Raw genomic sequence first — 12,906 nt, forward strand, 5'->3', positions numbered from 1 at the left:
CAACCTTCTTTTTCAGCCAACTACTTCTGCGCACGCGCAAACCCTCCTCGGGCTTTTCGCAAAACGCGTTTCACATGGGATTTGGCCTTCCGGACACCCCGTAGTCAGAGGCGCGGCAGAACTGAAGACGCAAAAGGAATTTGGACTGCGATTGGTTTGTAGTCGTGTTCCGGGAACTCAGTGGGCGTCGCGCGAAGGCTGAAGGGAGCGTCGTGGTGGCGCTCTGGGTCTCGGCGGCGGGAGGTGTCAGGAACCGCGGGAGCAAGCATGCCTCGGTATGCGCAGCTGGTCATGGGCCCCGCAGGCAGCGGGAAGGTGAGGCTTTGGCGGAAGAAGGAGAGAAATGTCGAAGTTTGTGGGAGGCTGGGAGGTTCAGGTCCTGAGGGAGGAGCTGGCGGTTGTGTGTATTGGGGACCTTGAGACCCTGGGCAGCTCGCTTCTGCAGTCTGGGCTTCAGTGTTCTTTTGTTGTTGTTTTGAAAGGAGATTGATGATAGTTGCTAATATTTATTGCGTGCTTAAGCCCCAGATACTGCCCCAAGTTATAGCGTACTTAAGCCCCAGATCCTTTCCTGTTAAGGAAAAACAACTTACTTCCTTAAAAATCCTGTGAGTTAAGTCCTGTTACTCCCATTTTGCCGGTAAGGAAAATGAGACACAGAAAGGTTAAGTTTTTGCTCAGGGTGACACACCTAGTAAATGATGGCTGGAATTTGAATCCAGTTTTGTCTAACTCCAGAATTTGTCCCCAGTCTTTAACCCAGGAGGTTAAAGTGGGGTCTCGTTAATCACTGCTTCTCAGAGATTGAGACGTGGACTTATGGAATTTGAGGAGACTTTAGGAGGTACATGGGCCTGACATTAATGAGCATTGAATCGTGTATTGAGAAAGTTGCTCCCTTTTCAGTTTTCTTTCAGTTTGCATTGAGGTGAAATCATCAGTTTGGCGCTAGCGTATCTTCAACACTTCTTTAATTCTCAAGTCTTTTTGGAGAGCAGATTTTAGACTCAGAGGTTTTGACAGGCAACTATATTCAGCTAGAACTGAAAGAATTTTGTTAAAGTTGCATATAATTTTATGATTACCTTCACGTTATGGAAATTATAACTGGTTTTCTGGTTAGAGATACAGTTTTTTCTTGTAAACAACTATTAAGGGAATCCTATTAGGGGCACTCAAATATGGTAGAAATTGTGACGATATTGATCAAGTAACAGGAGTGTGGGAAACACTGGAGTCTGTGGAGGTGTTGTGTGGCTTCAGTTTTTTGTTTTTTGGTTTTTTTTTATAAATTTATTTTATTTATTTTTGTCTGTGTTGGGTCTTCGCTGCTGTGTGCAGGCTTTCTCTAGTTGTGGCAAGCAGGGGCTACTCTTTGTTGTGGTGCGCGGGCTTCTCATTGCGGTGGCTTCTCTTGTTGCGGAGCACGGGCTCTAGGCACACGGGCTTCAGCAGTTGTAGCTCGCGGGCTCTAGAGCGCAGGCTTAGTAGTTGTGGCACACGGGGTTAGTTGCTCTGCGGCATGTGGGATCTTCGCGGACCAGGGCTCGAACCTGTGTCCCCTCCACTGGCAGGCAGATTCTTAACCACTGCGCCACCGGGGAAGCCCTGGCTTCAGTTTTTAAATTGACAAACACGTTGCTCTGATGCTTGGCCTATTCTGGGTGCAGGAGATACACATGCGACTATGATATGGCCCTTGCTTACCCGAAGCCAGTAGTCTACTTAAAATACAGTGTGATGTATAGAGAGGACCTCCTAGGCAGAGAGAACAGTGTGTGTAAAGTCACTGAGGAGAAAGATAAAAGCATGATAGAGATTATTTCTATATTCTAGATTAATTTTCAGACAGATTGTGTTAGATAAGTATCTTTCTATAAACTTTTTGATGCCTGCTACCAGAAATACTCACTGGGCATGTTCTTTGTGCCAAGCATTGTTCTGGGCCCTGGGGATTGTGTAGTGACTAAAACACACTCACAAAGTCCTGTGCACTTGTGGAGTTTATTCAAACATATGAGTCAATTAGAAATAATTATCAAGCATTTATTATGTACCAGGTATTGTTATAGTCCCTGGGCGTATACAACTGAATAAGACACATCCCTGCCTTTATTTATTTACTTACTTTATGGCCTTGCTGTGTGATTTGCTGGATCTTAGTTCCCTGACCAGGGATCAAACCTGGGCCTTGGCAGTGAAGGTGCCAAATCCTAACCACTGGACAGCCAGGGAATTCCCAACACATTCCCACCTTTATTTTTTTATCTTTTATTTTTTAAAAAAGTATTTATTTGTTTATTTGGCTGTGCCGGGTCTTAGTTGCAGCACGTGGGATCTTTGTTGAGGCGAGTGGGATCTTTAGTTGCAGCATGCAGGCTCTTAGTTGCTACATGTGGGATCTAGTTCCCTCAACAGGGATTGAACCCAGACCCCCTGCATTGGGAGTATGGAGTCTTAGCCACTGGACCACCAGGAAAGTTCCCACATCCCTGCCTTTAAATAGAGGGTGGGAGAGACAGACAAGTAGCCTAGAGATTTTAACGTAGTACATGAGGGATAAAAAATTTTCTAAACCCAAAGTTGTAAACTGATAGTGCACTTCCAGGCTATTTACTGGCCTGATATTCTCTCATCTTGGAATGTTACTCCCCTGGCTTGGCAAGCACACTGCTGTCTCTCAGCTCAGATATTCCCTTCTCAGAGACATCGTCCCTGAGCACCCCACCTAAAGCTTTGTTTGGACTGTACCAATCCTAGTGGAGACACCTTGTGTCAGGTGCTGCAATGTGTAATCAGAAATCTTCCCTTTAAATTCCACTTGTTGCATGTTAGAGCAGTAAGGAGCCTTGGTGATCATGGAGGCCATTCCAGTTAGAGACAAGAAAATTGAGGGACAGATTGGAAAAGCACCCTCCCCAGAGTTACCCATGAGTCCGAGCCAGGTCTGGATCTGCAGCCCAGTCAGGTGTCCTGACTCCCAGCCCAGTGCCTTTTCCCTCTTTTCAGTCAGCTTCTTGGTCAATGAAGGAATAGTTTTGGCCTTAGTAGACACGGCTCAAGGGGTGTGGAGAGTCCTTCTGGAGGTGTAGAGGGTAAGCACTGCACTGCTTGTTGCTGTAACCCCTCATGCTTTGTGACATTACAGAGCACCTATTGTGCCACCATTGTCCAGCACTGTGAAGCCCTCAATCGGTCTGTCCAAGTTGTGAACCTAGATCCTGCAGCAGAACATTTCAACTACTCCGTGATGGCTGGTAAGTCCTGAGCAGAGCCTTGCCCCTCCTTCAGGAAAAATAGGGGAGTAGGGAGGCAGTGAGCACTGGCTGCTCAACACAGAAGCTGAAAATTAATACAGTCTGGTCCCCTGGTTTTGTGGTGAACAACATGAGGCTGAATGTCATTTGGTGACATCAGCTCATGTTGATGTATGTGACAGTATCCTTTCTTAGTCTCTGAAGTAAGAATTAAAAATGAGTAGACTCCTCCCTCAACACCCTTCCCTTTTGTTTCTTTCATGTTTGATCATGTTTGGTAAACCTGTTTTACTGCTGATCATACTATAAGTGAACAACCTAAATGTTTTGTTTTGTCTTTTAAGTCTCTTAATTTATTCATTCAATTGTCTGTTGAACACCTACTTTATGCCAGGCACCAGGGTTATAGCAGAGGACAAGACAGATACTATCCCTACCTTTGTGGACCTTTTAGCAAGGGAGATAAGCAAAATGATAAACATGTTACAGATTGTGGTAAGGACTGCTTTAGGCTGATGAGAAGGAATAACTGGGAGAGGTTGCTTTAGGGATGACGTCTCTGAGAAGGAGCTCTTTGGGCCTAGACCTGAAGATGGTAATGTGCTCACCAAGTTGGAAGAATATCAAGGTCACTATATAAGGGAGAGATGGGAAAGGGCTTGGTGTGTTCCAGAAAAAGCGAAGATGCTGATAAGCTGGGGCATAAGGAGTGAAGGAAAGAGATGGGTAGGAGCTAGTAGGACATGAGAAGTATGGATTTTTTCCTGTTTTTTACCCTGTTTAGTCTGTTTGGGCCGCTGTAACAAAATACCAGACTGGGTGGCTTATAAACAACAGAAATGGATTTCTCACAGTTCAGGAGGCCGGAAGTCCAATATTAGGGTGCTGCCAGCATGGTCAGATTCTGGCGAAGGCCCTCTTCCCAGTTGTAGACTGCTGACTTCTCACTGTGTCCTCACATGATGGAAGGGGGAGAGGGACCTCTTTTATAAAAGCACTAATCCCATTCACCTCCCCAAAGCCCCACCTACTAGTATCATCATCCTGGGCGTTAGGTTTTCAACATATGAGTTTTAGAGGGACACAAATACTCAATTTATAAGGGACTTCGCTGGCAGTCCAGTAGGTAGGACTCCACGCTTCCATTGCAGGGGGCATGGGTTCAATCCCTGGTCGGGGAACTAAGATCCCGCAAGCTGTGTGCGGCACAGCCACCCCCCTCAAAAAAAAAAATCCTCAATTTACAGCACCTTTCAACAGTGGAATGTCATTAGAGGGTTTCCAGCAGGGGGAGAGGATTGACATCTGATTTACGGTTTTCTTTTGTTATTTTTTTGGTGAGGGGTTATTTGTTTTTTTAACATTTATTTATTTATTTGGTTGTGGCGAGTCTTAGTTGCGGCAGGTGGGCTCCTTAGTTACGGCAAGAGGGCTCCTTAGTTGCGGCTTGTGAGCTCCTTAGTTGCGGCTCGCTGGCTTCTTGGTTGTGGCACATGGGTTCCTTAGTTGCGGCTTGAGGGCTCCTTAGTTGTGGCATGCTAACTCTCACTTACAGCATGCATGTGGGATCTAGTTCCCAGACCAGGGATCAAATCCGGGCCCCCTGCATTGGGAGCATGAAGTCTTAACCACTGTGCCACCAGGGAAGTCCCTGATTTATGTTTTTAATCTTTTTTTTTTTTTTTTTTTTTTTTTTGGCGGTACGCGGGTCTCTCACTGTTGTGACCTCTCCCGCCGCGGAGCACAGGCTCCGGACGTGCAGGCCCAGCGGCCATGGCTTACGGGCCCAGCCGCTCTGCGGCACGTGGGATCCCCCCGGACCGGGGCACGAACCCGCGTCCCCTGCATCGGCAGGCGGACTCCCAACAACTGCGCCACCAGGGAAGCCCCCTGATTTATGTTTTTAAAAATAACTGGCTCTCAGATGAAAAATGGACTCTAGAGGGTCAAGAGTCGAAGCAGGGACCAGCAGTGAGGCTATTACAGTTGTCTAGGTGGCTTGGACTAGGGTGATCATGGTGGAGATACAAAGGAGCAGGCAGATATGGTATATATTTTGCAAGTAGAATTAGCAGCATTTTGTGGGAGATTGAACTAGAAGGGTGTAGGAAAGGGAGAGATCAGGGGTCACTCTTAGGTTTCTGACTTGAGCTGTTGAGTGCATGATATTGTTTACTGAGGAGGAAGACAAATCGGTTTAAGTTTGAGGCAGTTCTCTTTGCACTTGCTAAGTTTGAGATGTCTGATAGCTATCTAAGAGGTTATACCAAGAAGGCATTCGGGGACTTCCCTGGTGGCGCAGTGGTTGGGAATCCGCCTGCCAACGCAGGGGACACGGGTTCAAGCCGTGGTCCGGGAAGATCCCACATACTGTGGAACAACTAAGCCCCTGCGCCACAACTACTGAGCCTGCGCTCTAGAGCCCGTGAGCCACAACTACTGAGCCCGCGTGCTGCAACTACTGAAGCCCACAAGCCTTGAAGTTGTCTCATCTTCAGGAGTCTGGTAGAGGAGGTGGGGTCAGTGAGGTAGGAAAAAAGTCAGGAAAATGTAGCATCAAAGAAGCCAGGAGGGGACTTCCCTGGTGGCGCAGTGGTTAAGAATCCACCTGCCAGTGCAGGGGACACGGGTTCAAACCCTGGTCCAGGAAGATCCCACATGCTGTGAAGCAACTGAGCTTGTGCACCACAACTACTGAGCCTGCACTCTAGAGCCCGTGCTCCGCAACAAGAGAAGCCACTGCAATGAGAAGCCTGCGCACCGCAATGAAGAGTAGCCTCCGCTCACCACAAGTAGAGAAAGCCTGCACGCAAGCAACGAAGACCCAACACAGCCAAAAATAAATAAGTAAATCTATTTAAAAAAAGCCAGGAGAAGAGACTGTTTCACTAAAGAGCTGGTGCCTGGTTATGTCAGATGCAGCTGGGAAGTTGTACAAGAAGACAGAGGAGTGACTGTGAGATTTGGGAATGTGGAAGTGTTGGCGACTTTGGTGATTTCAGTGGGATGGTAGGGATGGAGGCCAGGTTGCAGTGGTTTGAAGAGTGAACTGAGGTGATGCCGTGTAGATGCTGAGCAGAGATGACTTGCTGAGGAAGTTTTGCTGTGAAAGAAGCAGAGAAGTGGGACTATAACTGGTGGGGTATGTGAGGGTCAAGGGAGGTTTTAAGGTTGAAGATGGTAACTGGAACAGAGTTGTATGCTGAAGAGAATGATCCAATAAAAAGAAAGAAACTGAAGATACCAGAGAGGGGCAATGACTGTAAGGTTGACTGCGAGAGTGAGAAAGGGGAGGGGCTCCCAAACAGGTGGAGGGTTTTGCCTTTGCCAAGAGTTGGGGAGTTCTTCCATTGTAGCCGGAAGGAAGCCAAGGTGGAAGGCACCATGTAATATTGGTGGTGGGAATGTGGGAAATTCTCTTTTGTTGACTTCTGGTTTCTGTGAATGTCATGTGTGGTCATCAGCTGAGGGTGGCTAGAAGTGGGTGTGGGTAGGGTGAGGGAGGCAGGTTGAAAAGAGAGGAAGAGGTATGAAACAGTCATCTTCCTTGAGAAAAAGCATTTCATTGCTTTGGGATCATTTGGTTGCTTCCAACAGAGAGCACTCAAGCTAGCCTATATAAAAGGAGGATTTTTTAGAAGGAACTGGGGGACTCCTCACAAAACCCAAGAGCAAGCAAGGCTTTATGAGAGACTAGAACCCAAAACATAAAAACTAACAGGAATCTAGGCTGGCTTTCTGTCTCTTTTTGTCTGTCTTACAGACCAGCTTCTCTGCTTCGGGATGCACATGGCAGCCAACAAAAATCCCCCCACCTCTAGTTCACATCACTTTCTGGTACAAGTGCCTTACTGACTAATGTCCTTGAGTCATCCTTTTAGAAGGCCCTAACTTTGAGCAGATGTTTATCCCTGGGAAAGTGCATAGGAAGACATTCTCCATATAAATGTGGCTGTGAGTGAACTGAGATTGTAGGTTTGAACACAAGAGTACTGATTTCCAATACTTTGTAATAGAAGAGAACCATATGTATACCAGAATGTTTAAGCTCCTGCTATAGGTGATTTAGCTACATTATCTCATGTAGTCCTCATCCTTCTACCCCAGGATATATGATTTGTCCCCACTCTTATACATAAGGAAAGTGAGGCACAGGGAGGTTAAGTAGCTTCCCTAGGGTGATGATATTAAGAAACGGTAATTGGTTTTCTTGGTATGGTTTTGTTTTACTTGCTTAAGAATAGGTGGTGTATATTCACATTGTTCAAATTGCAAAAGGTACAGAAGAGTAAAAGTATGCAGGAAACCGTCTTCCTCCCAGCTCTGTGTCCTGGCAGGTGGCTACCCTCCCTTGAGGCAGCCAGTGTTGCTAGTTTCTGGGATATCTTTCCAAAGTCTATGCATGTAAAATAAAATATGTATATTTGTATATATAGTAAATTTTTGTCTTTTTTTTTTTTTTTAACACAAATGACGGCATTCTAACACAGAGTTCTGCACCTTGCAATTTTCAGTGAATAGTATACCTGGAAGATTATATCACCTCAGTTCTTAAAGAGCTTCTCCTTTATTTTATTTTTTTTGCGGTACGCGGGCCTCTCACCGCTGTGGCCTCTCCCGTTGCAGAGCACAGGCTCCCGACGCACAGGCTCAGCGGCCATGGCTCACGGGCCTAGCCGCTCCGCGGCATGTGGGATCCTTCCGCACCGGGGCACAAACCCGTGTCCCCTGCATCGGCAGGCGGACTCTCAACCACTGTGCTACCAGGGAAGCCCAAGAGCTTCTCCTTTTTATGGTTGGATAGGATTTCATTGTCTGGCTGTACAAAAATGTATTTAATTTGTTACTATGGACACTGCTACAGTGAATAACCATGTACAGAAGTAATTTCATGCATGTGAGTTTTTATATAATTGTTAATTATCACCAGTGAGGATAATGCTCTTGTATTGTGGTCCCTGTCTGTGGTTTCAGACATCCGGGAATTGATTGAGGTGGATGACGTGATGGAGGACAATACTCTGCAGTTCGGTCCCAATGGAGGATTGGTATTTTGCATGGAATACTTTGCCAATAATTTCGATTGGCTAGAGGACTGTCTCGGCCATGTAGAGGATGACTACATCCTTTTTGACTGTCCAGGTAAGTCAGCTATCTGAATGTATCATTTTCCCTGAAGTCGTGCTCATTCTGTCCTCAGTGGAGAAAGTGGAGTGAGCATTCGTAGCTCTAAACCCTGCTGCGGTAAGGTACAACTCGCTTACTTATTGGCTTATATTAATTCATTGAGTTTACTGAGTGCTTATTTTGTACGCTGGAAATACCTAGAAAGCAAGGTACCCATGGTCTCTGCCCTCATGGAGTCCACAGGCAAGTGGTAGTGCTAGGCAGTATAAACAAAAATCACCCAAATGGACTTCCCTGGTGGCACAGTGGTTAAGAATCTGCCTGCCAATGCAGGGTACATGGGTTCAATCCCTGGTCCGGGAAGATCCCTCCCACATGCCGCAGAGCAGCTAAGCCCATGTGCCACAACTACTAAGCCTGTGCTCTAGAACTTGCGAGCCACAACTACTGAGCCCACGTGCCACAACTACTGAGCCCGCGTGCCTATAGCCCGTGCTCTGCAACAAGAGAAGCCACTGCAATGAGAAGTCCACACACCACAACAAAGAGTAGCCCCCGCTCGCCGCAACTAGAGAAAGCCCGTGCACAGCAGCGACGACCCAGTGCAGCCATAAATAAATAAATAAACAAACAAATAAATAAATAATCACCCAAATGATTATTTAATATATTTCTGACAGGCACTCCACAGGAGTAGCACAGACCATCACACAGCAGGGAGGTTGGGGAGGCTTCTCATCAAGTAGCATGTAAGCCAGACCTTAGGGTGAGGTGAGGGAGACTGTGCTGCAGGCAGAGGGCACAGCATGCTGAAGGCCTTGCGGCAGGAAGGAATGAGCTGTGTTTGAGGCACCAAAAAGGCCCTTGTGGCTGGAGCACAGTAAACAAAGGGAAGTGTCCTGAGGTGAGACTGGTAGGGGACAGATGATCACACGACTTCTCAAGCCAAATTATGAATTTAAGACTTAAGCCTAACCTAGTTTTGATCGTTTGTGGCTCTCACATTTTTTCCCCTTTTTTTAAAAATAAATTTACTTATTTATTTATTTATTTTTAGCTGCGTTGGGTCTTCGTTGCTGCACGCGGGCTTTCTGTAGTTGCGGCGAGCGGAGGCTGCTCTTCCTTGTCATGTGCAGGCTTCTCATTGTGGTGGCTTCTCGTTGCGGAGCACAGGCTCTAGGCGTGCGGGCTTCAGTAGTTGTGGCACGTGGGCTCTAGAGCGCAGGCTCAGTTGTTGTGGTGCACGGGTTTAGTTGCTCCGCGGCATGTGGGATCTTCCCGGACCAGGGCTCGAACCTGTGTCCCCTCCACTGGCAGGCAGATTCTTAACCACTGCGCCACCAGGGAAGTCCCTCCCCTTTGTTTTTAACTGAACATACACACACCCACAGAAAACTGCAGAGGTCATAAGTGTACAGCTTGATGAAGATTCCCAAACCTAACACACCTTTGTAGCATTCACTTTTGATCAGCAGAAATGGAAGTGTGAAGAACCTCACTTTCTACGTAAAACTGCATAGTTTCCTTGGGATTCTCGTGGTATTGTGATTGCTTCAAGAGCCTGTAAGACCCCTTGAAAATTGAATATGTTACCACCAGAGGTTGACTTCGTTTTTTTTTTTCCTCAGCTGTCTTATAGGAAATTGTTTTCCTGTAATTTGGTAATTTAACATATATCCTGATTGTAATAGTCTCATAATGTTCTTCATGTAGGTCAGATTGAATTGTACACTCACCTGCCCGTGATGAAACAGCTGGTCCAGCAACTAGAACAGTGGGAGTTTCGAGTCTGTGGAGTTTTTCTTGTTGATTCTCAGTTCATGGTGGAGTCGTTCAAGGTTCGAGGATAAATCTGTTGTCGATTTTTCAGTCATGGGTACAAGCAGATGGCAGTCTCCTTTAATTGTTGCAGGATTTCTGGATGTTTCACAAACTATACTCTAGAATTATTTAATATCCCGTAATATTAAATTATTATAATAATGTATTCTTAACTCAAATGATAAATTGTGATACTGTATAGATTTGGGGGAACTACTTACCAAGAAAAATTAGGCAGATGTGTATCTTCATATAAGTCTGTTTTTCTGATGATGTTTTATCTAGTTTATGAACTATCTAAAACAAACATTATTTCCCATTAGTAGCCCCTAAGGAATATTTGATGGAAAAGATTAAAGGTGTCATCTAAATTGAGATTTGTGATCACCATGGATTAAATATACATTTTCCCTCCTTATCCTCACCCTTGGAAACCAGCGGTCAAGAATCTGATTAGTGGACTGTCTTCTTTTACTTTACTTTAGCCTTTCTTTTACTTAGGCCAGTTTTGTTCAGAGAGAAGCAGGAGCCTCTCTTTTATGTGGAGACCAGGGAACTTTTTTGGCACCAGTTGATTCATCTTCCCTTTTCTGTTTCCTCCTTCAGTTTATTTCTGGCATCTTATCAGCCCTGAGTGCTATGATCTCTCTAGAAATTCCTCAGGTTAACGTCATGACGAAAATGGATCTGCTGAGTAAGAAAGCTAAAAAGGAAATTGAGAAGTGAGTTTGCTTCTTCCATATCATCATATGTCAGCTGCAGAGATGAACCTTCTAAGCTTTATTTCGATGTGAGGTTCTGTCAGTCTATAAATCTAGTTTCCTGATTTATTCTTCCTTTTATTCATCAGTCTTCTTTCTCACTTTTAAAGGTTTCTAGATCCAGACATGTATTCTTTATTAGATGACCCTACAAGCGACTTAAGAAGCAAAAAATTCAAAAAATTGACTAACGCTATATGTGGACTGGTAAGCTTTCAAAATTGTTGGATTTTATTTTTAATGACCTGGTCAGGTGTGTATTGGCATCCATTCAGTGGCCACCATTTTGGAAAACATGGTCCAACCCTATTGCCTTGCCAAAGGAGGAGGGTGGGAGTCTGTGGGCTGGCTGGTCAGCAGTTTAATTTAGAAGCAATTATTGGCAGTAGCCAGTAAGTTAACTGATGTGTCTATTATTCCAAGCTGTTTTGGGAGCTCAGACTGTCTTTGCCTTTTGGAATTTCCAGTGGTGGTTGAGTTCAGGTAAATGCCTATGAAACAGTGTCTGGTTCAGTAACAAGTTAGCAAGTATTCTAGTTGGTCATAAGCCAGAAAAATCAGTATTGATTTGCTGTTGTTCTGTCTCTGTCTGTCCTTCCTCCCTACAACACACACACGTACACACACACACAAATGGTTTTAACCAGAAGTGTAAATGGTTATAAAACTCAAATATAATTTGAAAATTAAGTATTTTGTACTTCAGAATGACCCTTTCTGAAATCCCCAACTTGTAGATTGACGACTACAGCATGGTTCGATTTTTGCCTTACGATCAGTCAGATGAAGAAAGCATGAACATCGTATTACAGCATATTGATTTTGCCATTCAGTATGGAGAAGACTTGGAATTTAAAGAACCGAAGGTACTTTCTGGTTTGGGGTGTTTATTGCCTTTTGGTAAAAACGTTTACCAGCACTCACTGGCCTCCTGCATAATCCCATGGAGTTAAGCTCTTTGTCCTCAGAGCTTGGGCATACATGGAAAGAGGAGGTGAAATGCAACTGGGCTCGGGCTGCCCTCACGTATGTCAGTGAGGCCCTGTCACAGCACATTAGCTGAGAATTGGCATGAGTATAAACTCGAGGAAGAGTTTACTTCTAAATGAGATATAAGCCCTTTAATTTACCACATGTCTGGAAACATTCTGTCAGTCATTCCTTTTGTTATTAACAATCACTGTGAGCAACACCTGGAGCTGATGCTGGGCGTTAGCTCCTTATAGAGCATTACCTGAAAAACATGTAAGCATATACTAGGTCTAACTGAGGGGAAGTGGATGTATTTTCTATCTTGTGTTTCCTTTGTGTCAGGAACATGAAGATGAGTCATCTTCCGTGTTTGACGAATATTTTCAAGAACACCAGAATGAATGAAGAGTTTGTTAAAAAGTAACCAAATGTGTGAGGAGCTTGTGGCTGAACTGGCAGAACCTTCTTCTCTTCGAAAGATGGAATACTAGAAAGCTACTTACTTTAATGAAAAAAAATAATACTTGACTCTTTATCAGCAATCAGGAACATGCCTGAATCAAGTTCTTAGTTATTCTGAAACTGCTGCTGTTTAAAGTGGCATCTTTTAGTATTATTGGAACAGCATAATTTAGATTTTAAGTCGAAATTGAAATGAATGTAGATAGATTTGTGTATATACTATAAATTAGCACCTGTGATACAGTTAAGACCAGTCTACTTTTAGTTTTACTGTTTGATTTTTGTTATTTTTGAAGTTTTTTTGGAGGGACAGGAATTATTGTAACAAAATATGCATATATGTGTCCAAAGAAAAAAAAATCTGGAAGAATATAGATAGACCATTGCTTACCTGTATCTCCCAGTTTTCCTACATTGAAAATGTATTATTTGTGTAATTTAAAAATGAAAAGTAACTGTGTTTTAAGATATATATGTATATAAATAAAAGAAACAGGAAAATAGTA

General features: G+C 44.4%; 1 protein-coding gene across 1 annotated transcript; it reads left to right on the forward strand.

Moving 5' to 3' along the window:
* Window positions 1–157: 157 nt before the first annotated feature.
* Window positions 158–12,906, forward strand: GPN3 (GPN-loop GTPase 3). Its single transcript, XM_067700879.1, has 8 exons — window positions 158–315; window positions 3,149–3,257; window positions 8,232–8,399; window positions 10,098–10,222; window positions 10,812–10,927; window positions 11,077–11,173; window positions 11,704–11,832; window positions 12,281–12,906. Exons 1-8 carry the CDS (start codon window positions 268–270, stop codon window positions 12,341–12,343), a joined length of 855 nt encoding a protein of 284 aa, XP_067556980.1. The 5' UTR covers window positions 158–267; the 3' UTR covers window positions 12,344–12,906.

Source organism: Pseudorca crassidens, chromosome 12, assembly GCF_039906515.1.
Source record: "Pseudorca crassidens isolate mPseCra1 chromosome 12, mPseCra1.hap1, whole genome shotgun sequence".
NCBI classification, from domain to species: Eukaryota; Metazoa; Chordata; class Mammalia; order Artiodactyla; family Delphinidae; genus Pseudorca; species Pseudorca crassidens.

Excerpts from the sequence above, each read along its gene's own strand:
- GPN3 (XM_067700879.1), top strand. The coding sequence starts at position 268 with ATGCCTCGGTATGCGCAGCTGGTCATGGGCCCCGCAGGCAGCGGGAAG. Across the intron at positions 3,258-8,231 it reads CAACTACTCCGTGATGGCTG|ACATCCGGGAATTGATTGAG; the intron begins GTAAGTCCTGAG and ends CTGTGGTTTCAG. Across the intron at positions 11,174-11,703 it reads CTAACGCTATATGTGGACTG|ATTGACGACTACAGCATGGT; the intron begins GTAAGCTTTCAA and ends CCCAACTTGTAG.